Source organism: Lygodium microphyllum, chromosome 2 (assembly GCF_053477565.2).
Source record: "Lygodium microphyllum isolate KBCC chromosome 2, Lygodium_microphyllum_v1.1.10, whole genome shotgun sequence".
Classification (NCBI taxonomy): Eukaryota; Viridiplantae; Streptophyta; class Polypodiopsida; order Schizaeales; family Lygodiaceae; genus Lygodium; species Lygodium microphyllum.
In genome coordinates, this window is record NC_141136.1 from 2,512,831 (window position 1) to 2,539,048 (window position 26,218).

The 26,218-nt window shown below is 45.2% G+C and overlaps 1 protein-coding gene and 1 pseudogene across 5 annotated transcripts in view; one reads left to right on the forward strand and one right to left on the reverse strand.

The window, feature by feature from the left end:
- Positions 1-5,753: 5,753 nt before the first annotated feature.
- The window catches only part of LOC148039418 (adenylyl-sulfate kinase 3-like), a 73,760-nt gene continuing 53,295 nt past the window's right edge, over positions 5,754-26,218 (reverse strand). For 4 of the 5 annotated variants that reach the window (XM_087690501.1, XM_087690505.1, XM_087690512.1 and 1 more), the window contains 2 exons: positions 6,832-6,878; positions 5,754-6,719 (listed from right to left, as the gene is read on the reverse strand). In XM_087690501.1, the coding sequence (XP_087546627.1) occupies positions 6,609-6,719; positions 6,832-6,878 (158 nt within the window). In that variant the 3' untranslated portion in view covers positions 5,754-6,608. The remainder of the gene's footprint in view (positions 6,720-6,831; positions 6,879-26,218) is intronic. The other variant, XM_087690494.1, reaches the window with a different exon arrangement.
- On the forward strand, positions 8,140-26,182 carry LOC148039419 (uncharacterized; annotated as a pseudogene).

Consider the following 26,218-nt stretch of genomic DNA (forward strand, 5'->3'; position numbering starts at 1 on the left):
TCCCTATACCCTTAGGATCCAAAATTAGTGTTGCACTCGCAACATCACATAGGTGTGCAAACCCATAATCCTAAGCAATTCAATTCTTAGGCTTTCTTTGTTATTCTTTGTTAGTTTTTCCACCTCACTAAACTACCCATTTACCCTCTTTTCTAGTTGCCTTCATATTGGTGACCTCATCTAGTCATGTTGTGCATTTTGCTAGTGTAAGTTCATATGTAACTCACATTTTGATTACTTTAATATTTCATCTTATATGTCTCCAAACACCAAATTTTTTTAATCATTTCCTTGCTTGATAATTTTTCATGGTAATATCCAATGAAACTTTGTCTTTCAATAGTGGCTCTAGTTTCATCTCTAACCTCTATGACTCTATACATGCTTGGTGGTCTTCATCATCAGATGTACTTATTATCTTTCTTCATGCCATGTCAAGAAGGCCTTTCACAAATGCATGGAGTGCAATCGTTTTTTGCAATCTAGCTTCATTAACTACTCAAAAGATAGTGTCTATCATAACTTGTTTATCTGCCTCATTGTTATTGTCTACTTTTTTTAAATTGTTTTTCACAATATATTTTGGGATCATTTCCCACTACTATTAAGAGTGTGTAAACTATATCATTGACCTGCTTCGATGAATTATGGTCCATGGACCATGCTTATTCTTTGAATAACTCAATATCTTTTGGGGGGGGGTTTACATCTTGGCTTTCACATATTTCAAACAATCTCTTTGGAATGTGCACTGAACCTAATTTAGATGAAGTTAGAGCACATAGACCGATATGCTATAGTGATTCTTTGTAAGCACTCTAATTAATTAGTTTGTTAATTAGGTTATCTTTCAATCAACTTACACGAGTGGAAATAGTGGGATCATGCAAAAAAAAGGAGCTTTAACATTAGATAATTTTACTTAAACCGAACTGTGAACTACATAATCTCTTCCTACAATGTATACTCAAAACTTTATAGTTTTGTTTGAAAGTTGTGTTGCGTATCAACACCAAATGCTATGAATGCATAAACCATGATATTGGAAGGATATAGTATTTACCTTTAGGTAAGCAAGGTTTTTTTATCATCATTAAATATTCATGTGCTATTTAGGCTCGACTAGGTTAAAGTATATCATATATCTTTCAAATCCATAAGAATACTACATGGTACATATAGCGCAAACATATTGTTTGCTTCTGCTTCTTTTATCAAGAAAGAGAATCAATAAAAGAAGATTATCTACTATGAATGCAGGAAGTGCCAATCCCCCTGCCAACAGGTAAGGGTCCCAAGGCTAAAGGCTCCAACTCTAAAAATAACAAGAATTAATGATAGACAAGCTCAAGATAATTAACTTCAATTGTAAAGGGCTTACTGACCCCAATGGTTCCACACGGACCACACATATTTAAATACCATCATGTTCGTAAGGGAATAGAAACCATATGTTCCAATCATTTCCCAATGACAAGCAGCCCACCAGCCCAAGCTTGGGCAACTGCCATCAAAGAAAGACAAAAACTTTTAAGTAGGGAAAAACGAACACAAACAAGGGTAAGGCAAGAGTGGCGAGCAAAATTGTATCAGGAAATCTCTTTCATAGAAGATAGAATAACTAAAGGGAAACCTCACTTTCAGGATCTGCTTCTCTCTAGAAGGCTGGCCCTTAGACAGGAAGAGGCCTTAGAAGCTAAAAGTTTACACCTTTTTTTTAGAGATTGGTGGTCACACCACATGGATAGACTGACTAAGGTAAATTTCAGTATCTTGAAGGCCAAGCAGGCTAAAGAGAGGCTTCCCTTGCTAGAAAAACCTAATGGCACCTTTGCCTCAAACCAAGCAGAAGACCTAACAGTCACATTTAACCATTTTTTAGACCTTTTTGGGAAAACAAACAAACCTACATTGGAGCAGACAACCGCCAAAGCCATGATTTCTCGATACAAAAAAAGAGTTGTCCCAACTGAATTTACTCCAAATTTGGACATGGACCTTTCAGTGGGGTTGAGATAGCAGACTCGATTGATTCTTTAGCTAAGAGGAAATCCCTAGGCCTTGATGGGCTTCCCAACGATTTCTTTCAAGAATTCAAAAACCTTTTGGTCATGCCCCTTATGGAGGTATGGGCTGAAGCAGTCCATTATGGGGCTCTCCTTATCACAATTAACCAAGAGGTGGTTAAACTAATTCATAAGAAGGGAGCTAAGGAGCAGCTGAGCAACTAGCGGCCCATAACCTATCTCAACTCTGCGTACAAGGTCTTCGCCAAGGCCTTGGCAAGGAGACTGGTACACCATCTATAGTCTTGGATACAGAAGGAGCAAAAAGGCTTTGTTAAGGGCCGCTACATACTGGATGCTATCATCAGTTTGTGGGAGGGAATGGAATATGCAGAGAAACAACATCAGGACTTTGTGTTTCTCAAGATAGATTTCGATAAGTCCTATGATAGACTGGAGTGGGACTATACACTACAATCCTTAGTAGACATTGGAGTGATGTCAATTTTGTTTCTATTCTACTTGGGAATGCTACCACAACCATCTCAATCAATGGCATACTAACGGAGTCATTCCATTTGCGCAGGTCCATCCGGCAAGGATGCCCTCTAGCACCCTCTTCTCTTTGCCATAGCTACAGATGGATTAGGCTAGCTCTTAGAGCACTTTAGACTTCAGGGTAAAATCAGGGGTATCAAACTACACAATAAAAGAGAATGATACTTAACCTATTTGCAGATGACACTAATGCCACACTCAATAACGATGCAAAATCCATCCTCACCTTTTGGAACTGCTTGGACATATTATGTTTAGCCTCAGGATCCAAAATCAACCATACCAAAACAGGAGTCAGAACTCTTATCCAGGTCCCTCCTCAATGGATCCTGGATGACGGTTGCTAAATAATCCTGGAAGGAGAGGTTTTTTGGTTATTAGGTATCCCTATGGGCTTTGGAGCGACAGTAAAACAAAGATGGCAATGGGTAATGAACAAAATCCCTTCTAAGCTAGAAAGATGGAAAGGGTTCCCACAAGGAATTGCTTCACACAGCATTATTCTCAAGCACATCCTGATTCCTACCTGTGTTTATTTCATGGCATGCTAGTGCCCCCCCAAAGGGTCCCTCAAACAACTCGAATCCTTATTTAGGAACTCTATTTGGGGGGGAGACCCTTATAAATATAAACGTCCCAAAGTTGCTTGGAACACATGCACCCTCTCCAAAGACAAAGGGGGATTGGGGCTTACAGACCTCTTCTCTCTTTTCGAGAAATAAGCGGCAAAATGGGTCATCAAATGCATGTTTAACTAGGAGGAGGACTGGGCAATCCTTCTGCTCAGTCAGGTTCAAGATTTCAATGTCGATCAACACTCCCGGTTTAAAGACCTACCAATCCACGCCATAGTATTCTCTCTAGACAAGTATAAATCTTGCACTGCATCCCCATTGGTCAAACGTATCTGGGAAGCATGGCAGCAATATAAAAGGCTGGTAACCATCCCTGAGGCCCATAAGTCAAGTGGAGTGGAAGAGACTCCATCTGTCTAAGCCTCACTCTCCCCCCAATTGAACCTCATCAGTATGGGATAGCCTCCAAACTTAACAAGAAAGGAATCAAAACATGGTTGGACATTTAGGACAAGGACAATAAGACCTGGATGGATCCGAAAGATCTCAAAAGGCAGTACATGCTGAACAATGACGACTTAAGGTTCATTCAAGACCAGAAAAGAATTTGGCAAGATTTTAACCCAATGCTTATTCAGTGTAATGTGCAAGTTAAGGTGAAGGATTTCGGGTGGAACACCAAGTCCTCTCTGCTCCCTCTACCCAATTTACCTAGCGACAATAGTAAATTGATTGCTGCTCTCAATTAGAGATGGCTTCTTAACTGGAATAACGATCAATGGGAATATCGTTTTCAGCAAATATAGACCCCCTACCTCCCCCCGAAGACCTCTCATCTGCTACGACTCATACTCCATAAGGTGGTCAGAATGCATCGGGATATGCAATGGCCTTTGTCCACGGTGCAAGAGGGACAAAGAAACCATCGTGCACCTCTTTATTTTATGCCCAAGTAACAGGTGTTATATCAACTGGTTTCAAGAGTTCATCTCCCCCAGCCATCCATATAAACTGACATGGAAAGAAATCCTCCTGGGTGAAGCTAACTGCCTCTCCCCCTCCTTGTGGACCTTGATACACAAAATATTTTTTTGGTCCATATGGCTTCTTCGCAATGAAAAATTATTTAATGGTAAAGATGTTGATTGGCTCCCTCAACTAAAAGTGGATATATACTGGCAGGTTCAAAGAAATGCCCGAAAATTAGCGATGCATGATGTGCAAACCTCTATCAAACGTTCGAGTATCAGATGCTCGAAAGAGGAAAGAGAAGCTAAAATCAAGAATGAGATTGATGACCTATTCCATCATGGCATTCTAAATACTGCAACGACTAGCGACTACACCATCAGGATTCCAACCGATGTCTTCTCTACCTCGCCTGATTGGGGTTCACCGTCAATAATTTATCAGGCCACTAGGAACCCCTCTGCAATGGATAACACGATGGGTCAAATGACTAGTAACCCTCATGCCACCATATCCAATAGCTCCCATGATAGCCCTCTCTTCGCCACTTCTGAACCAACCTGTGCAACTCCCCCCAATAGCTCAGCCCCAGGCTCCTTCTATACTGGGCACTGATAATGGTTCGCAAGCTACACCTCAGCCAAATAAACTAACGAACTCACCTCGTTTCATCCAAATAGACTAGCTCCACAAAGTCCATTTGTATAAGTTTTTGGCAATGTGTGCTCACTATAGTCTTGTAAGTCATGCTTTTGGTCGATAGGGGCAAGATCCCCAAGTGTACATTCTTACCTTAACTTTTAATACATTTCACGTCTTCGTTAAAAAAAAAGAGAAATCTATAGGCTTGCTTTCCACAATATATCGAAATCATCTTCCAACACTATTAGATTTTATGAACTTTAACTTGGACATGCTTCTAGAGGAGTTACGGACTCTTAACATTCTTGGAAGAACTCAATATGTTATGGGGGGTCATATCTTGACTCACATATTACAATCAATTTCTATGTATTCTTCAAAGAGGTATGTGTTCTTTTACATCTAAGAAAATAAAGCATAAAGCTAATTGTCAAAATTGTCATAAAAGAAAATGAGGGGTCAAGACAACTAAAGCTCAAGCATCGTGGCAAGGTCAAGGGTCATGATTATGACCACTAAGAGATCACGACGAGCCCTATAAAAGAACTTTAAAAGAACCAAATTTGTAAAGACAATATGTGCACCAAAGCAAAGACACAAAACAAAATTTAGGGAGAAGCCTAATTAAAGTGATTGATAATATTAACACGGATAGTATATTAATGGGAAATTTACCAAAATATCCCTACCTTTTGATAGAATTCCCAAAGTACAGATTTCTCAAAACACCCCTCATATTCTTTTCAATTTTTCCAAAGGACCCGAAATTCTCGATACACCCCTCATATTTTCACAGAAAATGTTTACTACATATTTTGCAAGTCGTACAAGGATATTTCATGAATACCGAAGGATAGAATGACAATTTATTTGTGTTCTTATACACAATCAAGATACAAAGGCTTATAATATATGGATGCATATATTGCTATTGTTGAGCTCATTCAATGATGAATATTGTTAAGATACTTAAAGATAGGCCTCAAATAAAAAAAAAGAAGGGACTGCATAGATTCCAAAGCAATCTGACAAACACCACACATGCACACACACAACACACAAGAATATTTTTTGTCATTTTTTTATAGGAGGGATATTTTGAGAACTTCCACAAACTGCAGGGGGATTTTGGTGATTTTGTTATGCAAATGTCTCACAATAGCATTTTGTTAACCTTAAGTTGTATGATACTGTTGTCTTCCACTAGAGAAAAAAGGACCCAATCGATATGACTAGGTATGATTAACAAATTGTTAAAAATATCACATGTAAGCATTCGAAGCCGACAATTCTCAGTTTGGAACCACAACTTAGGGCCCATAACTTGTGGAGTGTCCGATTAGTACCACCTCTAGGACTGCTATATTGACCCACTCATTTTAACTTGCAGAGACTGCTTGCCATAGAGTAAATAATGTTGCATTAAAATGGAAGATGGTAGATCCTTGATCATATGTGTCGCCTTTAACACAAGGTTTTGAGATGAGTTCCCACGTCAAGGTTGTATCTGCAACGCTCAGCATTACACTTGCAAGGTTAACACGATGTAAAGAAGTTGATAATTACGTTACCTTCCGCCAGAGACCAGTATACTAAAAAATTTGTTATGCTTTTGCACCCAAGAGACATTCTATCGTTACAGACAATGCAATGGGGGTTTTACACTGCAAACTCTCTCGTAACAAGGGTGCTGAACCATGATTTCTGCACAGTCTTCCAGAGATTCCACATAGCTCTTCTATGATATTCCATTCAGGCCCGTACTTTTAGAATCCACCTGATGATATGCGACCAATTGATGAAGTATTGTAAGTTTCCAAGTCCAACAGCAGGATACTCTGAATCATAAGCTCTGAGCTCAACTATAGCAAGGTGGTCCAAGCACGCCTCGATTCTCCAAGAAAGAGACCATATGAGCTGCCATTTCTGCTGGAGTGGGGCACCTTCCTTCTATGGGCTCCATGACAACCTGGAAAAGTTTGGCATGCCAAAACTCAGAATTGATTTTTCCATATCCACCTTTTTAATTCCTTGGTACCAGCTTAATAGATTTAACCAAACTCAAATTCAAACATATTTACCTCACACTTCAACGGAGGTTCATAAGGGTCATCTACTCCCGTGAAACCTGGCAATCATCAAAACAAATGAGACAGAAAACAGAACAATTTAACCTCTTTTTCTTTTTTTGATTGGGGCAGGGGAACAACAGCAAGCTCACATTAAGGAGCTTGCAGAGACCTGCAAGGAAGATATCACAATCCATATAATAGTTTCGGGATTACGGTCGCTTGAGTATAATCAGGTTCTTAGCTTAAAATGCAATGGCTTTTTTTACTGTTTCTAGTTTGCTTGTACAATGTTTCAGTAGTGAGAGTATAACAGGCTAATGGTAAGATCGCACTTGAGAAGCACATTCACAAGCGATCCATAACTTGTCAACTCTAGGTTTTTTTTTTTTTTTTTTTGGGAGAAAAGAAATTTTGATTAAGAACACCTCAGCAAAGTTCCCCTGAGTACAAGGAACTCGGTAAGGAGCTAGAGCATGTTCAGGGCAACCCACAACTTCATCAGGAATGGCTCAAGAAGAATGAAAGGGTGCCCACCATCATCGGGCTCGGATTTTCTAAAAACCTTCTTCATCACCTTGATCTCACAAAAATGGCAAAAGAGGTATGGGCCAGCCTTCAAGTCACATTTGGGGGAGATATTAATAATTCCAAATTATTTGTGAAGCTGCAATTGTTTAGTATCTCCTACAATCCTTCAGAGACTCTGAAGTAGCACCTCAATCATTTAATTCTTTACCGACAATTGACCACTCTCAATAGTCGTTTGGATGACGATGATAAAAAGGCTGTACTTCTTAATAGCTTGATGAAAGAAGCACAATTCCATGAAACCGTGATAGCTCTCAAGGTGGCCAAGAAATGAAATACAAAGAAATGGTCGCCATCCTTTTGGCTAACAAAAGGCGCAACAAAGATGCTGACATAGCACCAGCAGCCTTCTACACCAAGAAATAACCACCCAAGTGTCGATATTGCAAGCGTGTTAGTCACACTGTTGATCAATGCTACAAGAAGAAAGACAAGCGACATGCCCAATATGCAGTACTTTGCAACTAAAGGTCTAAAATTTCTGAAGACATTAACAGCCATTTAACTCTCAAATTGTTGGGAAACACTCTTTTTCCCTTTAATATTAGCTTAAGAATCTCTAAAACTACTGATTAGAAGTCTGAAATGTTTGAGCCTTTAGCATTGCCTTTAAAACCTCTGAGATTTCTGATTTTACAGCTGAAATTGACATTTCAACAAGCTAAATTAGTTGTAATGTCTTCATCTAACGAAGCTTCATCCTCATTATTTTGCTACAAGCCAACACAAATGGGAAGAAAGAAAAAAGTGGAATGGGGATTTGTAGCAACTGTGAGGCAATGTGAAAGGGGGCAATTTACATGCAAGTGGTGTCAACACACTTGGGATGGAGGCCCATTGTCACGGGGACGTGAAATTTTGAGATGCTTTAATCTTGCTAGTAACATTTGATTAAGTTACTAATCAAATGTGCAAGGTTGTTTAGCACATGTGATGCACATGGCAGTTATTTCATGGGAACTGGTCAAGGACCCTGAGGATGCAGTGGGTGTTAAAGGCAAAAGTTGTGTTAAGTTATGCCAACTGTGTTTTGGTGGTCAGTTGGTGCCAGGTTGGACCCTAGGACAATTGTTTGGCCATTAAGTGACAGTGGTGACACTAGGGACTAGCATTAATTAATTAATTAATGCTAGTCTAAGGGTCAACAGAGGTTGGGAACCACTCCAAGTTGCAAATGGCCTAGCCAATTTCATTCCAGATGGGCAAGTTTAATTTTGGGCAAGGACAAAAGGGCTGAAATTAATTTTCAGAATTAATTAATTCTGAAAAATTAATTTAATGGCTGAAAATGCATTAGGAAGGCTGCCACTTGGCAAAACTTTCCCATGCAACTAGGGAGAAGGCTGTTGGAGAGTGGTGGAAGCTGAATGGCAACCATTCGGAGCTTGGTGGAGGGAGAGGAGGTGATCAGATTTGGCTCTAAGAGGCGATGACGACTGATCGCACGCCCCGATAGGACAGGGGGCAGCAGGTTTTCTCTTCCGCCTCAAGAGAGGTGGCGGTAGGAGAGGAGGGCTTGCCAGCCAAGCTGAAGCTGGTGTTTTACCCCCCTTTTGAAGTTGTTGGTGCCATCAGATTTGTCATCAGAGCTACAAATCAGAAGTTACATTTCAGCTGATTTTTTCTCTTTCTACAGCATTCTCTCATCTCCTCCAGTCTATGCTCAAGTATTCGCAGCAATTCTCAGCCATGGGTAGCAGAGTGCAGCCAAATTTGGTGGACAGCAGAGAGTTTACTACTGTAAACCCTAAATTACAGCAGTAATTAGGGTTTAGCAGCCACCTTGGGACCCGTGCCATCAATCAAAGGCATTGTACACTGAAATTAGCACCGGAAATTTGTGGAATTGTGAGGATTTCAGATGCCAGCCCATCTATTGTGAATTTGGGCAGCATTTGACCAGTTGGGGTTCCATTAGAGCGAGTCCTGGGTGAAAATCAAGGGGCAATTTGCCCGAATGCTTTGCTGATTATTGGAACAGCAAGGGGCTTTTGAATCAGCCAAGGAGATTGTGAAATCTCGGCTTGTAATTTATCCATCAATAATTGAAATTAAAGAAATATCGAAAGAGGCGCTAGTTTTGGGGCCAACAGGGTGTCCACTCTCCAAGTTTATGAAGGTAAAGTGAGCATTTCTGTTTATGTTCATTTGCTAATTGTTGTAATTAAGTGCTTAATCAGGTTAAACCACCCTATCTGAGAAGGAAGGCTGGTTTCATGGTTCCATTGCCGGGATAATCACTCAATCTCTTGATTTGGTGAGGCCGAGGCACCTGATTGCAAACCAAAGCTTTGTGCTAGTGCTGATTTTTGTGCTTAGTTGAGAAATTACAGCAACATGTCTTCATATAGTGAGATGGAATCAAGCAGTGATGATGCCTCTCAGTATGGACATTCTCATGGGAATGAAGGAAATGCAATGTCTAATCTTGGACAAGGCTCTCATGATGGACAACGAGCTGAAAATGTTGTTGTTGAGCAAGATGCAGGGCCTTCAAGCCGTCATGAGGTAGATGACCAACAAAGTGAAGAGGAATTTAATGACCAGTTCAAGAATCGGATGAGGACAGCAGCAAATCTCTTTGCCCAATTGGCAAAGGATCCTCAGTTCACCCGATTTTTGAATGCTCCGAAGAAGGACAGCAAGGGCAAGAAGAAGAAGTCGACTTCTACACCTTCGGGACAGCAAGATGCACCGAAGTTAGTACCAAATCCTTCACTTGAAGCTCCTAAAGAGGCCAATGAAGCTAAACAGTTGGAACCTATAGGGCAAGGAATGCAAATCCAAGGCCATTATGGAAGTGCCAATCCAATGGATTTTGGACAGCCGGGCATGCATGCTATGATGGGGCAGCCAGGATACTTTGGTGGTAGCACGATTTTTCATGCAATGGTTGGCCAAGGGCCGCATACGGGAATGTATGGCACAAATCCCTATGGTATGCAGCAGCCAATGCATGGTGTGCAAGGCCCATTGTTTTCGGGTATAGTTGGAAATGTGCAAAACCCTATGTATGGTAGCACTGGCTTGATGCCTGGGGCACAAAGTGGAATATTTGGCAATGCATTTGCACCCCCGAATGCTTATGGGGCTCAAGAAATGACTGTTGGTCATCCAAATGCTTCATTTGGGCTTGGTCATGATGTAAATACAGCAAATGCACCCTTTTTGCAACAGCCAGTGTATGACAACTTGACTCCCAAAGGGGAAGCAAAAGACTATGATGAGGGTGAAAAAGCAGTGAAGTTTGAGTCCTTTAGTGGTGCACAAGATAGGCTGAAAGCTCTGACCTTCATTCAGCAGTTTGATGCAGCCTATTCAGGGGGAAACTTCACCGAATCCTCTAAGATTCGAAAGGCAACCACTTTCTTGAAGGGGAATGCATTGCAGTGGTGGTCCACGCTCTTGATGCAAGGTAGAGCACCATCAACATGGGTACAATTCAAGCAAATGTTTGCATCAAATTGGTTGCCTAGTACCTTTGAGGTGGACATCATGACAGCTTGGAACAAGCTTGATGCTAAGGAATGCAAGAATTTAGAGCAATACAATAAGAAGTTTTGGGATGCATTGCTACCCGTCACTTCTTATTGTGCCGTACCCCTTCATGAGCAAGTGGAAAAATATGTATGTGGGCTGCCCAAAAGGAATCAGGGATTTTTGCATAAAATCCACCATGTCTAGCATGTCTCAGCTCATAGAGACTGCTGCTACAGCCGATGCTTTGCTGCGTGGAAAGGATTCGGGCTTCCAAGAGAGCGGGGAGAAGCCGAATAAAAAGTTGTTTAAGGCTAAGAAAAGGGGCATATCTGAAAACCAACCTGAAAAGAGGCCAAAACAGCAAAGAAAGGGCTCGAAAACATTGGCATGACGTAGGGAATTGATGGCTGCAAATAAATGCTTTATTTGTGAACAGGAGGGTCATATTGCAACGAACTGTCCCAATAGGAAGCAAGCTGTAAAATCAGAAAATCAGGGAGATTCTAAGGGTAAAAGGCCCAAAATATCAGTGGGATTGGTGCCCGATGTTGTTAGTAATCAGCCCAATGATGATGCTACTGAGTTGTGCAAAGCATGGGGCAAAATTAGGGATCAGCATGCATTGATCTTCTTTGATAATGGTGCACGAGCCAACTTCATCTCTACTGACATGGCAGCCCGTCTAGGCATCAAAGAGGATGAGATGGAAGCTATGGGGAAAGTTGGAATGGCATGTAAGGGTCATGCAGAACGTGTCACACCACTCATTGGAAAGCTTCGGTTGTACATACAGGGATATGTGGACAGCGAAGAGTTTTACATTGCTCCACTTAAGGGTTGTGATGTGTTGCTTGGTATGCTATGGTACCATCGTATGCATGCAGTGATTGATTCATATGCAAAAGAGATCACTATTCAACATAAGGGAAAGACACTCACACTTGATGTAAAGTTGAAAGGGGAATCTGTCCATGTTGTATCTGCAGCTGCTATTTCTAAAGTAATGAAAAATCATCTTTCAGCATATTTAGTTTTTGCTAAGGATAAGGATGATAGTGAGAATGTTGAGAATATATCTAAATTAGAGAAAGATCGCATGTCATTTCTAAAAATGTATACTGATTGCTTCTCCCAGTCACTTCCACGGCAGCTACCACCTGAAAGACCCGAAGATCATGGCATAGACCTTATCCCTGGAAGTAGCCCTCCTAATAAACCGCCCTATAGAGTCAGTGCAGCCCAACAGGAGGAGATTATGAGTCAAGTAAATGAGCTGTTAGAAAAAGGGTTGATTCAGCCCAGCTCATCTCCTTTCTGTTCTCCAGTGCTTTTGGATCAGAAAAAGGATGGTTCATAGAATATGTGCATTGACTATTGAGCTCTGAACAAGATCACGATAAAGAACCGCTTTCCGACCCCTCAGATCGATGATGTTATGGATAGATTGTAGGGGGCAACACTATTCAACCGTATAGATTTGAAAAGTGGGTATCATCAAATACTTATTAGACCAGAGGATGTGCCTAAGACAGCTTTTAGGACATCTTTTGGGTTATATGAATTTCTTTCATGCCTTTTGGACTTACAAATGCTCCTACCACTTTTAATCGGATGATGGATCGCATATTTCGGCCACATAGAGCATTTGTGGGTACTTTCTTTGATGACATGATTGTCTATTCAAAGAATGAGATGGAGCATAGAAAGCACTTGGACATTGTTTTCAATGAGCTACGTAAGCATAGGCTGGTTATCAATGACAAGAAGAGTGAATTCTTTTTGCACGAAATCCACTTCTTGGGACATATTGTATCGGCTGATGGTATTCGTATGGACCCTGCTAAGGTTGAAGCAATACGTTCATGGCGAGCTTTGAAGAATGTTCATGAGATCCGCAGCTTCTTGGGTTTATGTTCTTACTATAGGAAGTATGTACGCGGGTTTGCTGAAATTGCATCTCCATTGCATGCTTTGTAAAAGAAAGATGTGCCATTTAGATGGACAGCAATGGAAATTTCAGCATTTGAAAAGTTGAAGGAAAAGATAACTTCAGATCTTGTGCTTGTGTTGCCTGATCTAAGGAAGTCATTTGTAGTTTAGTGTGATGCATGTGGTAACAACATGGGGGTTGTCATTATGCAAGATGGCGGAGTTGTGGCTTATGAGAGCCACATTCTCCACGGTGCAAAGAGGAATTTACAAGTTTATGAGAAAGAGCTCTTGGCTGTAATTCATGCACTGTCTACGTGAAAACATTATTTATTGGGGGCTGATTTTACAGTGCAGACAGACCATCAGTCTTTGAGGTACTTTCTGACGCAAACAAAGTTGTCAGAGAAGCATATGAGATGGGCAAATTTTCTCTCTATGTTTCATTTTTAGATTATATACATTGATGGTAAAAAGAATGTTGTGGCTAATGCATTGTCACGTAAGCCACAAATTTCAGCCGTCACTATGGTTTATCACACTGAGTTCGATGCCATGAAAGAGCAATATGTACTGATTCGGACTTTGCTAATGTTTATAATCACCTTTGCAATGGCCAAAGGCATGAGCATTTTATGCTAAGAGATGGATTTTTGTTGATGCATGGACGACTGTGTCACAAAGCAGTTGAGGCTTAGAGTGATCATTGAAAGTCATGCTCCTCCGTATGCAGGACACAGAGGTATTGATGCCACAGTCAAGGCAGTGGAGCATTTCTTTTATTGGCCAGCTTTAAGGCATGATGTAGAGCAGTTTGTTAGGGCATGCATCATATGTCAAAAGGTAAAGCATGATAGGCAAAAGATGCCGAGCTTGTTGCAGCCCTTGCCTATTCCAGATAGGCCTTGGCAGAGCATTGCTATGGACTTTATCTTTGAGCTTCCTAGGACACCTACAAGGAATGATGGGATATGGACTATTATTTGCAGGTTTAGCAAACAAGCCCATTTCATCCCGGTGAGAAAGAAGACAAAGACTGATCATATGGCACGATTATTTATGCAGCACATTTTCAAGTATCATGGTATGCCTGAGTCAATCATCAGTGATCGAGACCCTCAGATGACCAGTCTATTCTAGAAGGGGTTGTTTGAAAATATGGGTACCACGCTGAAATTCTCATCATCCTTCCATCCCCAGACAGATGGTCAGTCTGAGGAAGTGAATTTCACAGTGTTGGATCTTTTGAGATGCTATGTTTTAGACCACAAGACACAGTGGGAGTAGTATTTGCCATTGGTTGAGTTTGTATACAATAATACGGTGCATAGTTCCACTGGCAAGGCTCCATTTGAGGTGGTTGAGGGTGGCAAGAAGGTTCCACCTATTTTGCACACTAAGGATAAGATCTTTGAGGCTGAACGCTTTGTGGAAAGCTTGGATGCATCCTATGCAAAGATAAAGTATGCACTTCAGAGGTCACAGGACAAGCAAAAGCGGGCAACTGACCGCCATAGACGTACTTTGCAGTTTGCATAGGGCGATTATGTATTGCTACATTTTGAAAAGGCAAGGCTGAAAAAGAGGAAGGGAAGAGAGAGGTTGTATCCGAAGTTAAGCATGAGATACTATGGGCCCTTTTCAAGTGTTGGAAAAGATCAGCGATATTGCATATCGGCTGAAATTACCTCCACATTGGCGGATACACAATGGCTTTCATGTTAGTTTGTTGAGACCTTTTCGTGGTGATGTGCCAGAAGATGTATCTACTGAAATTCAGCCAGAGGTTGAGGAACTAGATGAGATTATGGTACCCGAGCAAATTTTGGTACATAGGGAAAGGAAGGTCAGAGGTAAAGTTTCCAGAAGATATTTAGTGAAGTTTCAAAATTATTCACCAATGGATGCAAAATGGATGGAAGAGGATGACTTGGCAGACCATCCTCAGTTGTTGCAACTTTATCTCAATGCCTTTTAGTTAGAGCCGACTTTGGATCGGGCTTACTTAGGTTCAGCAGAGCGGGCGTCCCGAGCATTGCCTGATGCTCAAGGGGAAGGTAGCACTTCCACTCCACCGGTTTTGGACAGCTCTCGTATGTAGTGGATCTCGGATGTATTTAGCATGCATCCAAGGTACTGTGCTGACAATATGTCTACCATGAGGTCACTACTCGGTGTACTAGTCACTATGAGATACATGTATATGAGTATGGTTGTAACCGCGGCTCTGAGACTATACTTATGCATGAGTTTTTGGACGAGTTTAGCATGAGTTTTTGCCTCAGTTTTGAGATCAATTTCTGATTAGTTTCAACTCAGTTTTTGATCAGTTTGAGAACCATTTATGATCACTTTGGGATCAGTTTTTGCATCAGTTTCTGATCAGTTTTTTTTTTAACCATCAGCTTGTGATCAGTTTGGAGTCACATTTGCCGCCATTTGTGATCAGTTCTCATATCAGTTCATGATCAGTTTATGATCAGGTCATGCTCAGTTTTTAATGGTTTACAGCTGATTCCATGGACAGCCGCATGTAAACGAATGTCATTGAAAGTTTCCGCCATGGTTTATGCTGAGAATATGCTTTACTATGGTTTTGAAGTCAGAACAGTTGAGAAACATGAGTTATGGATGCATCCAATGGTTTCTAGCAACAGTTATGGACTGTTTTTCAGTTTTCTATTATGTTTTGCTGGCTGGAAATTTTCAATAAGTTTTGCGCATATGCAACAGTTTGACAACAGTGGCAAATGTTGTGGTGACTATCATGCCAAATTGAAATTCTAGTGCAATATACTTTTGCTTTGGCCCAATGCAGTGCAATCGAGGACGATTGCAAGGTTTTCAAGGGGGAGGTCTGTCACGGGGACGTGAAATTTTGAGATGCTTTAATCTTGCTAGTAACATTTGATTAAGTTACTAATCAAATGTGTAAGGTTGTTTAGCACATGTGATGCACATGGAAGTTATTTCATGGGAACGGGCCAAGGACCCCGAGGATGCAGTAGGTGTTAAAGGCAAAAGTTGTGTTAAGTTATGCCAACTGGGTTTTGGTGGTCAGTTGGTGCCAAGTTGGACCCTAGGACAATTGTTTGGCCATTAAGTGTCAGTGGTGACACTAGGGACTTAGTCTAAGGGTCAACAGAGGTTGGAAACCACTCCAAGTTGCAAATGGCCTAGCCAATTTCATTCCAGATGGGCAAGTTTAATTTTGGGCAAGGACAAAAGGGCTGAAATTAATTTTCAGAATTAATTAATTCTGAAAAATTAATTTAATGGCTGAAAATGCATTAGAAAGGCTGCCACTTGGCAAAACTTTCCCGTGCAATTAGGGAGAAGGCTGTTGGAGAGTGGTGGAAGCTGAATGGCAGCCATTCGGAGCTTGGTGGAGGGAGAGGAGGCGATCAGATTTGGCTCTGAGAGGCGACAATGACTGATCGCGCGCCGCGACAGGACGGGGGCAATAGGTTTTCTCTTCTGCCTCAAGAGAGGCAGCGGTAGGAGAAGAGGGCTCGCCAGCCAAGTTGAAGCTGGTATTTTACCCCCCTTTTGAAGCTGTTAGTGCCATCAGATTTGTCATCAGAGCTACGAATCAGAAGTTACATTTCAGCTGATTTTCTCTCTTTCTACAGCATTCTCTCATCTCCTCCAGTCTATGCTCAAGTATTGTCAGCAATTCTCAACCATGGGTAGCAGAGTACAGCCAAATTTGGTGGACAGCAGAGAGTTTACTACTGTAAACCCTAAATTACAGCAGTAATTAGGGTTTAGCAACCACCTTGGAACCCGTGCCATCAATCAAAGGCATTGTACACTGAAATCAGCACCGGAAATTCGTGGAATTGTGAGGATTTGGGATGCCAGTCCATCTATTGTGAATTTGGGGCAGCATTTGACCAGTTGGGGTTCCATTAGAGCAAGTCCTGGGTGAAAATCAAGGGGCAATTTGCCCGAATGCTTTGCTGATTATTGGAACAGCAAGGGACTTTTGAATCAGCCAAGGAGATTGTGAAATCTCAGCTTGTAATTTATCCATCAGCAATTGAAATTAAAGAAATACCGAAAGGGGCGCCAGTTTTGGGGCCAACAGGGTGTCCACTGTCCAAGTTTATGAAGGTAAAGTGAGCATTTCTGTTTATGTTCATTTGCTAATTGCTGTAATTAAGTGCTCAATCAGGTTAAACCACCCTATCCGAGAAGGAAGGCTGGTTTCACCCATCTTGCATAAGAGCTCATTTTCTTGGGGTAAAAGGTTATGGTGTGGGTAAATGCTCACAACCACCTACACGTGTGAAGGAGACATGTTGGCAATTGCATGTGGAAGCAAGATTTGCAGATCCCTATGCAGCTATTGATGAGTCTATGTCTGACTTATGAGAGGGTTCGCTTGGTGAGGCAAACATTGCAAGTGACCGTGCAAATGCCCCTGATGTTGGAGCTATAGGTGCAAGTGCTTCCACTTCATATAGTATTCAGCCACCAAGCTCAAAGAAGTAAAATATAGGGCACATACAAGGACCTTTAGAGAAGTCTTGGAGCATGCAAGCAAGGCATAATGTTGATGTTGCCCTTCGCACATTCTTTTATGTTGAGAACATTCCTCATTTGAAAGTAAGGAATCCATACTTTTTGGACATAGTCAAAGCAATTGGGGACGTTGGCTAAGCCCCCATCTGATCACATGCTTCACACAAAGGAACTTAATGATGAAGTGAGATGCATTGAAAGAGAGTTGCTTGATAGTAGAGATAAGTGGAAGAAATATGGATACAGCATTTTATGTGATGGATGGTCCAACTCTCATCGTACACCCATCATTAATGTCATGGTGTCTTCCATACATGATTCTATGTTCATGAATGCAGTAGACACAAGTGGACAATATAAGTTTGGAGAGTATATCTATGAGATTTTGAAAGACGTAATCTTGGATATTGGGCCACAAAATGTGGTGCATGTGTGTATGGATAATGCAACAAACTATGTGCGAGTTGGACAATTAATACAATCACAATGGCCTAACATTTTCTTTACCAATGCCACATTCATAACTAGCAAGCATATAGTTTTAGCATTGTATCTCAAATTCAGTAAAAAGAAGCTAGTCAAGCCAACTCAAACATACTTTGCTTACATGTTCATTATGCTGGAAAACTTACTAGACAAAAGATGCTATAATGGCTTGAGATGCTTGGTTGTGACTGTAGATTGGATCAAGAAAAGCGTGTATCGCATAAAGCAATGCAAGTTGCTAGTATTTTTTTGGGGGTTACTTTTTGGCAATGTATCACACTAATAAAGCAATGCAAGTGGCTAGTATCTTTTTGGAAGTCGCTTTTTGGCAAGATGCAAAGACTATTCTGAAGATATATGCATCTATTCCAAAGATCCTTCAACTTCCAGATGGAGAAGATGCAACAATGGAGCTTGTTTATCAACTCACAAATTGTATGAGTGAGAAGATAGAGGGCATTGAGGATGTGGACACTTGCAAATTGCAGGAGATTAAGGACTTGTGTGTCAATAGATGGAATATGTTGCATTCCCCTTTACATACAGTTGCTTATGTTTTGCATCCAATATGGAGAGCAAAGAATCTAGGTGGTGATAGTAAAGTGCATAAAGGCTGGATGAATGTGACACAGAGGTACACTCTTCATGATGTTGTAAAACAAGGTGTTTTATGTGATGAGTTGGAGATGTATAAGAATGAGACAAGTGGATATGCACGCCCTGTTGCAAACGGGAGCTTATAGGAATAGATGTCTCCCTACCAATGCGCCGCTACCCTTGCCCCCATGCCCCGTCGAACTGCCCCCCCCCCCCCCCGGCCGATCGGCCATTGCACCTCCCCCATCCCTCTCGCATGCCTCCTTGCCATCGCGCTGCCCCCCCCCCACTCGTCATCAACGTTGCACCTCCCCTTCTTGCCACCACATTATGCTTCCCCCTCCTCGCCATCGCCATCACACTGCCCCCCGCCCTGTGACTCCTGCCATCACGTTGTGCATGCGCCCCCCCCCCTCGCCCTGTGGCTCCCGCCATAAAGCTGCCCCTCCCCCCCGCCTGGTACATCCCCCCCCCTCCGGCACCTCCCCCTCACCCTGATCACCTTCCACGCCCTGGTACCGGCCACACGTCTGGTCACCCCCCCCCCCCCCCCCGCCCTGATACCTTTCTTGCGTTCTCTTCCTCTCATCCACCCTACAGCCACCTGCCTACACGCCGTCATCCATGGCGCCCGGGGCCTCTATCAGCATCACAAAACAAAATCCCCCACCCTCCCCCTCACCATCGCCATCACCATCGCCCTCGCGCCCTCCCCCAGTTGCTCCCTCCATTTGCAGCAACTCCCCCCCTCCGGCAATACAGCAATGTGTTCGGTAGGTTCTCAGTAGGGAAGCGCAATGGAAACCTCTGGTTAGACGCCGGTGCATTCTGCGAGTGCCCCGCAGTCAAACACCTTGCGTGTTGTCCTCTCTCAAGAACAGCTCTTGGCCGTCCACGTCACTAAGCTCGAGCTTAAAGAAACAGCAATTTTCGGTCAGGTAGTAGGGCACTCTCCAACCAGGGCCCAGCTTCGGAATTGGCTCCACTCCACGCTACGCATTGGCACATCGCAAATCGTGGAGGCACTCCTCATGGGCCGTGGGATCTTCATGGTTCGTCTCACCTCCGCAGATGCAGCTCGGGAGTTGGTGGAGAGCTCGCCCTATGCCTCCACGAAGGGGGTCATTCACATGGTCCCCTGGTACAGCGGCTTCACATTGGAGTCATTTGAGCTCCACAACAATTTTCTCAAACACCCACTCACTTTACTTTTTCCCGGAATGGTGGTAGAGTACCGCCAGTTAGTGGAGGACTTTGGTCAGCTCTTCGGCACAGTTCTCCCTGCCTCCTTCACGGATGCTGTGACAGCTGCAGGAGTCCCCAAGGTACGAGTGGCCATGAGAGACACAAAGAGTATACCCAAGTTCCTGGAGATAGAGGCTGGAGGTCACTTCTTTAGGCAACAGGTCACTGTGACCGAGCAACTAGGGCAGTGCTTGCGCTGCCATGACTTGGGCATCAGGCAACAGACTGTACGTGCTTCAGAGCCAAGGCGGCTCCGTTGATAGGCCCACAGGTGGATACTGATGGCTTCACACAGTTCCAGAGACGACAGAGAGAGCGACGGCAGGGGGGGCCGCAGCCAGCTCCGCAAACACAACCTTGACAGCAGAGAGCAGGAGGGCAAGCGATGCCCCCTCGGCAAAGCACTCCGCAGCCCCCCCTGCCCGCCCCACCCGACAGAGCCGCAACCCCCCGCGTCCACCACCCGCGCCACAGGCTACCTCACTTAAGAGCCCATACCCCCCACACCCACCCACCCCCCCCCCCCCCACCTCCCATGCCCCCCCTACTGATCCGAGCCCACGCCCCCCCTCCTCTTCCAGGGCCACCAGCCCCCTTCCACCCGCCATGTACCTCTAACCATCCCACCATCCCTCGATCTACTTCCCCCCCACCACCTCCCCTGTTGAGCACCCCCTCCCCCCGATCCACCCCCGGTTATGGTGATCCCCACCCAGAACCACCTCTCCTGCTCCCACAGGAGGTGATGAGCCACACACACCTACATCCTCCTCGCACCAGCAGTTCTCCCCCTTCCACATAGCCACGAACTCATTTGCCCCTGCCGCCCATCACACTTTCTCGAGACAGGCGCAGATGTTGCCACAGGAGTTCTTCCGCAGTGGCCCATTGTCCTACCTCAAAGTTGCAGAGCGCAGAGAGTTCCCACTACCTCTAGAGGTGGGGATCTTCGTGGTTCGCAAGTCAAGGAGGGGCAAGGTCCATCTACTAGCACCACCGGATGGACCAAACTACGCCTTGTTCTTTCAGTCCTCCCACTCAGGGGTTTGGACGACGACACAGATAGAGGAGTTGAAGACTCATCTCCCAATGGATGGAAAATGAAGGACTAGCACTGTTTGCACAGCAGTGGCCTGGCTGCATGATGGCCATTAACTGGTGGGCTGGTGCTGAGGTTCCGCACTTGAGCATCATCTTTTTAGCCCCTCCACAGTGGAAAGCTCTGCGGGATGTAATCGAGTGACCCCTAGCATAGGCGGCCTGCTTCTACCAGTATACAAAGTCACAACTCTCAGCATGGATGATAGATGCATTGATAGTACCACCTGGAGAATCTATCACTCCCCCCTATGGTCTAGCCAAGGGCTACCATGGGGGATTGGAGTTCACCATCCAGACCTGTGGCAAAGCGCACTTGCATGCCTCATAATTTCTCCTCCTCATCAGCAGCTTCACACCGAATAGATGCCTATTCGGTCGGTCACAGGTTTCCCCATGAGGTTACACCTTGCATCATGAAATGTGAACAGTCTCCACTACAGTGGGGCATGTGGTTCTAGAAAGTTGATTGTTCGGCAAGAGCTGCAGCCTGCCCTTTTCGGACAGATCGACATCCTACTTCTACAGGAACACAAGCTCATGCCCACCAAGGCCCAGCGGGTAGGAAAGATACTCCCAAGCAGCTCCTGCACTTACTGGGAGCACGCCATAAGTACCCACGGCAGGAGTGGAGACGTATGCACCTCTATCGGCCCAAGTCTCACCGCCTGTGTATGAGACCATGGGACAATAGTGGCAGGGAGGGTTTTAAGGATCAGACTGGACATTGGGGACTCGTGCCTAGGAGTCGTCAATGTCTATGCCCCTACGGAGGTTAGGGCACGCAGCAGATTCTGGGTGGAGATCGCGGAGGGACTCCCAGAGATGGACTCCTGGATCGTTGAAGGAGACTTCAACAACTTGGAGGCGTCGGAGGACCAACAAGGCAGAGGCAGAAGCTACAAGGGCATAGCCGAGGAGGAGCAGGAGGCATGGAAAGCATTTCTACTGGCAGTAGGTGCACGTGATCCCTAGAGAGACCCTGCCTTCCACAGGAGGGAGAGGTCGATGGATTTCTCTTGGAGATACAGGCGGCTAGGTGGAGTCCTGCTAGAGCGGTTGGACAGATTTTATCTGGGAGAGTGGGGAGACTCTCGTAGAGGCCAGATGGGCACCACATTGTCCGATCATTGCCCAGTTCTCCTGACACTAGACCCCCAGCATCTGCCCTAGACACACGATCCTATCAGATCCCTGACTCGATCTATGGGAGGGAGGAGGTGATGAGATAGATAGAGCAGCTTTGGACTAGGGAATGGGGCAGGAGGGACCGGATCGCAAAGGAGGTTACAGAGGTCCTAGCCGAATCGAGCAGAATCTGCCAAGAGGCAGCCATACAGGCCAGGCAACAGAGCTGGGAAGAGGAGAGAGCACTCCGGCGGGACCTTGCAGCCACGCAGAGATTACTACAGGAGGCACCAAGGGATCCCACCCTCCACGCATAGGAGGTGCGAGCACGAGCAGCCATTGCGGGCCTAGAGGACAGGCGCTCAGAGTTCTCTTTCCGCACCTCAGCAGCTTTCTAGGCGCGGAAGGGGAATACGATGTGCAAGGAGTTTTTCCAAGTACACCAGCCTCACACCTCAAGAGAGCAAATATGCAGCCTCCGAGATCAGTATGGGAGGACTCGCTCCAGCCCAGACAATGTGATGGAGATTGCCACTGACTACTGCGATCGCCTTTTCCAGTAGGAGACGGCCTCAGCTAGAGGACAGCGATGTAGACAGCAGGTCTGGGATCACATCTCGTCCCTCGTCACAGAGAAGATGGGACGCTCCCTCCTAGCCCCCTTCATAGAGAAGGAACTAGAAGAGGCTTTCCATACACAGGATGGGTAGAAATGCCCAGGAGAGGATGGCCTCTCCAAGGTCTTCTTTACTACCTACTGGGAAGTGGTGAAGGGCCCCCTACTGATGGCCTTCCAGGAGATTTTCACTTCAGGATAGATGCCAGGGAGCCTTTCGGCAGGCCTTATCAGTCTTCTCCCCAAAGGGGGAGATCAATTGGAGCTTTTCCAGTGGAGACCGATCACCTTATTGTCAGTGGCCTATAAGACACTGGCAAAGATGATTGGTAGGCGACTACGCCTCGTGCTGCCAGACATCATCCATGACACACAGACAGGCTTTGTCCAGGATAGAAGTATCTTGGACAATGTATTTACCTTCTTTGATGCGACAGAGTGGGCTTAGCACAATGCGCAGAGACTAGCCGTACTTCTCTTGGATTTCGAGAAAGCTTATGACACGATAGATTGGGATTTCCTAGAGGGCACCATGGCGAGGTTGGGTTTCCCACAGGCTTGGAATCGCAGAGTCTCCGCACTTTACAGATCGGCCACCAGCAGGGTTCTCATAGGTGGTAGGCATGGGGAGGAGTTTCGGCTGGAGAGATTGGTCCGACAGGGCTGTCCCCTGGCCCCGTACCTGTTCCGACTCTTTGCAGAGGCAACGTCTCACTTCCTCAAGTCCCATGTGAGAGGTTTACGCGGCCTCCAACTTCCAGTGAGAGAGGAGACTCAGTTGCTAGACTCAGAGTATACAAACGATACAGCACTCTACATAGAGGACAATGAGTTGATGTTGGAGAGAGTAAGGCTGGCTCTTGAGGTGTTTTGTTCACCAGCGGGAGCGAAAATCAACTCGCGAAAGTTGGTTGGTTTCCTCACAGACCTGAACTCTAGCACAAAGTGGGGCGTCCACCTTGGATTTAGATGGGTGAGCACAGGGTAGACCGTTCGGTACCTAGGATTCCAGGTGGGACTCGACATCACTCCTGCCCAGGAGTTTCTTCCAGTCCTCAATTCTATTCAGAGGAAGATAGCCTACTAGAGCACGGCTCGTCTCTCATTAGCCGGCCAAGCCCCGATGGTTAACCAGGTCCTCCTAGCAACGGCTTGGTACATCACCTCGTGTTGGTGCTTCTCCTCGTCTTGTATAGTACAACTTCGCCACCTAGTGCGGAACTTCCTTTGATCCAAGTTCGATGGCTCCAGGGATTCCCGGGCCAAGATGGCGTGGGCGACCATCATACGGCATCGGTCAGAGGAAGTGCTCAGGATCATAGACCCAGAGTTTCAGAGTATGGACCTCTTGGGCAAGCTAGTTGTACGCGGCCTCACACCGAGAGGGCAGACCTAGAAGGTCCTACTGCAAGAGGGTCTTCAGGATTGTAGACCGAGGCTTGGCAGTGAGTGGAGACCACCGTCCCTAAGATGGATCTTCACATCAACCCATATCACCCCCTCCCAAATCACCTTTCCTACGCAGCCTACTCCATGTGTGGCAAGGCCTCCGTAAGGCCCTGATCCAGAGCCCCCCAGGCTACCAAGAGGAGATAGACCATCAGCCAGTGATCTGGAACCCCCAGGTCAAAGATCGGGAAGGGACACAAATTGGTGAACGCCCCCACATCTAGTGGGCTGGTTGGGAGACCGGCCTGGCTCGTACCATTAGGACATGGCGGGAGGTATACAGGATGGCGGACGAGGAGGTGTTGCAGCGAGTATCAGGCTTTGCGAGAGAGGAATAGAGTTGAGGCGAAGGGAGATAGACGCAGCAATACCTCTGGAGTGGCTTGCTCCCCCAATACGAGTGCCGATAGAGCTCGGGGAGGTATGGGCCGCTAGGTTCTCACCAACAGGTATCCCCCTACAGGTGGTAGGTAGAGTGGGCGGCGCCCCGCAGGGGACTTTCTTCATTGTTCAGGAGGGGGGGCATCTGACCCTTGAGTAGGATGACGGGTTAGTTGCCCTTTCGTGGAGGAGGATTCGGATGGTGGGCCTTCAAGGGAAGACATGGCGACTGGACCCCTATGTTTTCCGGCTCAGGGAGTGGCACCTTTGGATTTGGGAGGGTAGACCACTTGATGAGCTCGAGTGGGATCCAGAAGAGTGGCTATGGCCGGCCACGACAGTCGCCAGGAAGCCACCGAGGTTCCTAGAATACGTTGCCAGGATTGGCAAACATGTACTAATGCAAGAGGACATGGATTGGGCGCCATCACGTAGCAGGCACTGGGCAGAGCACAGCATCACGGAGCCGTTCTGACGGACCTTCTGGCGCCGCCTATGGGATAGCTGGAGTTTGAGGAGAGTATCGTACTTCTTATCGCTGGTGGCACATGGAGGCTTGGCAGTGGGAAGTTGGCTTGCCCAGATGCAGAAGGAGGGAGGTTGTAAGCACTACACACAACAGCCTCTGGAAACCCCAAAGCACTGCCTTTGGTCATGTCAGGAGACACAGCTCGTGTGGAGAGGAGCATGCCGCATCCTTCACTGTATAGCACCCAGCCTTGGATATATCTCATGGGGAGCTTTCTATTGGCAGGCAGTCAGCCAGGTCCGTAACCTTCTGTATGAGGCCGGGATGCAAGACTCGATATTCATCATCGAGGCAAGGTCATGCGTAGTGGTCTCCTTGGAGACTCTACCCATCCGTCAGGTACTACAGCCCACAGTAGACCGCTCTGAGGTATAGGAGATCATAGGGAGTCTTACTGGATGGCATATCTAGAAGGCGCAGTGTCAGGAAACTTTCGGCGGAGAGAGACTTTCAGCACAGGCAACCTTAGCAAAGCTCTGGACCTCCATCATCCACTCCCTCCGCGGCCGTTGGGATCAGGTGCAGGGCGAGTCCAGAGCTCGTCAGGAACTCCGTAGTCATTTCATGCATACCTGGGGTGGCCAAGACCTGTTTTTCGTGATGCAGGCAGGCAGCCCCAGATGGCGATACACCCCCCTCCATGGCTTCTTGCCTCCATCCCCCCCAGACCGCCTTGAGAGACTTGTATTCATGATGTATTTATGACTTTGCATCAGCTCCAACTAGTCTGTTGAGGATGAGCAAATTAGTTTTTTTGAGTAATATAATCAGCCACATTATCCACAAAAAAAAAAGCACGCCCTGTTGCAAAGGATGTGGCAAGGATGCACCAAGGGGTGAAGTGGTCGAAAACCTTTTAGGCTTGCATACCTCATTTGCAACAGCTAGTTGTTAAGGTGCTCTCTCAAGGAAGTTGTTCATCTCCATGTGGAAGGAATTGGAGTACCTTCTCTCTAATATGTACAAAGAGGAGAAACAAGTTGCTTCCAAAGCATTTGGAGAAACTTGTTTATATCCACACAAATCTTCACCTTGTCTCTAAGAACAAACGAAGAGGATGGGAGAAGGTTGAGGTCACTTTGGAAATGATTACTAAGGAAAGGGATGATGATAGATTTCTCTCATTTCAAGAATTGCAAGAGGAACTAGAAGACTTGGACATTGCAAACCCAACAGCAAGCAATGCTTGTTTTGTTGAGCAAGGAGAGGATGATGATGACAATGACAAGGAAGATGAGGAGGAGGTGGAGGAGGATGCAGATGAGGACATTGAGGAGGCTGATGAGGAGGGTGCATCTTATCCATGATCAATATTTGTAATCCTTTTGACATATAGTTTGCTT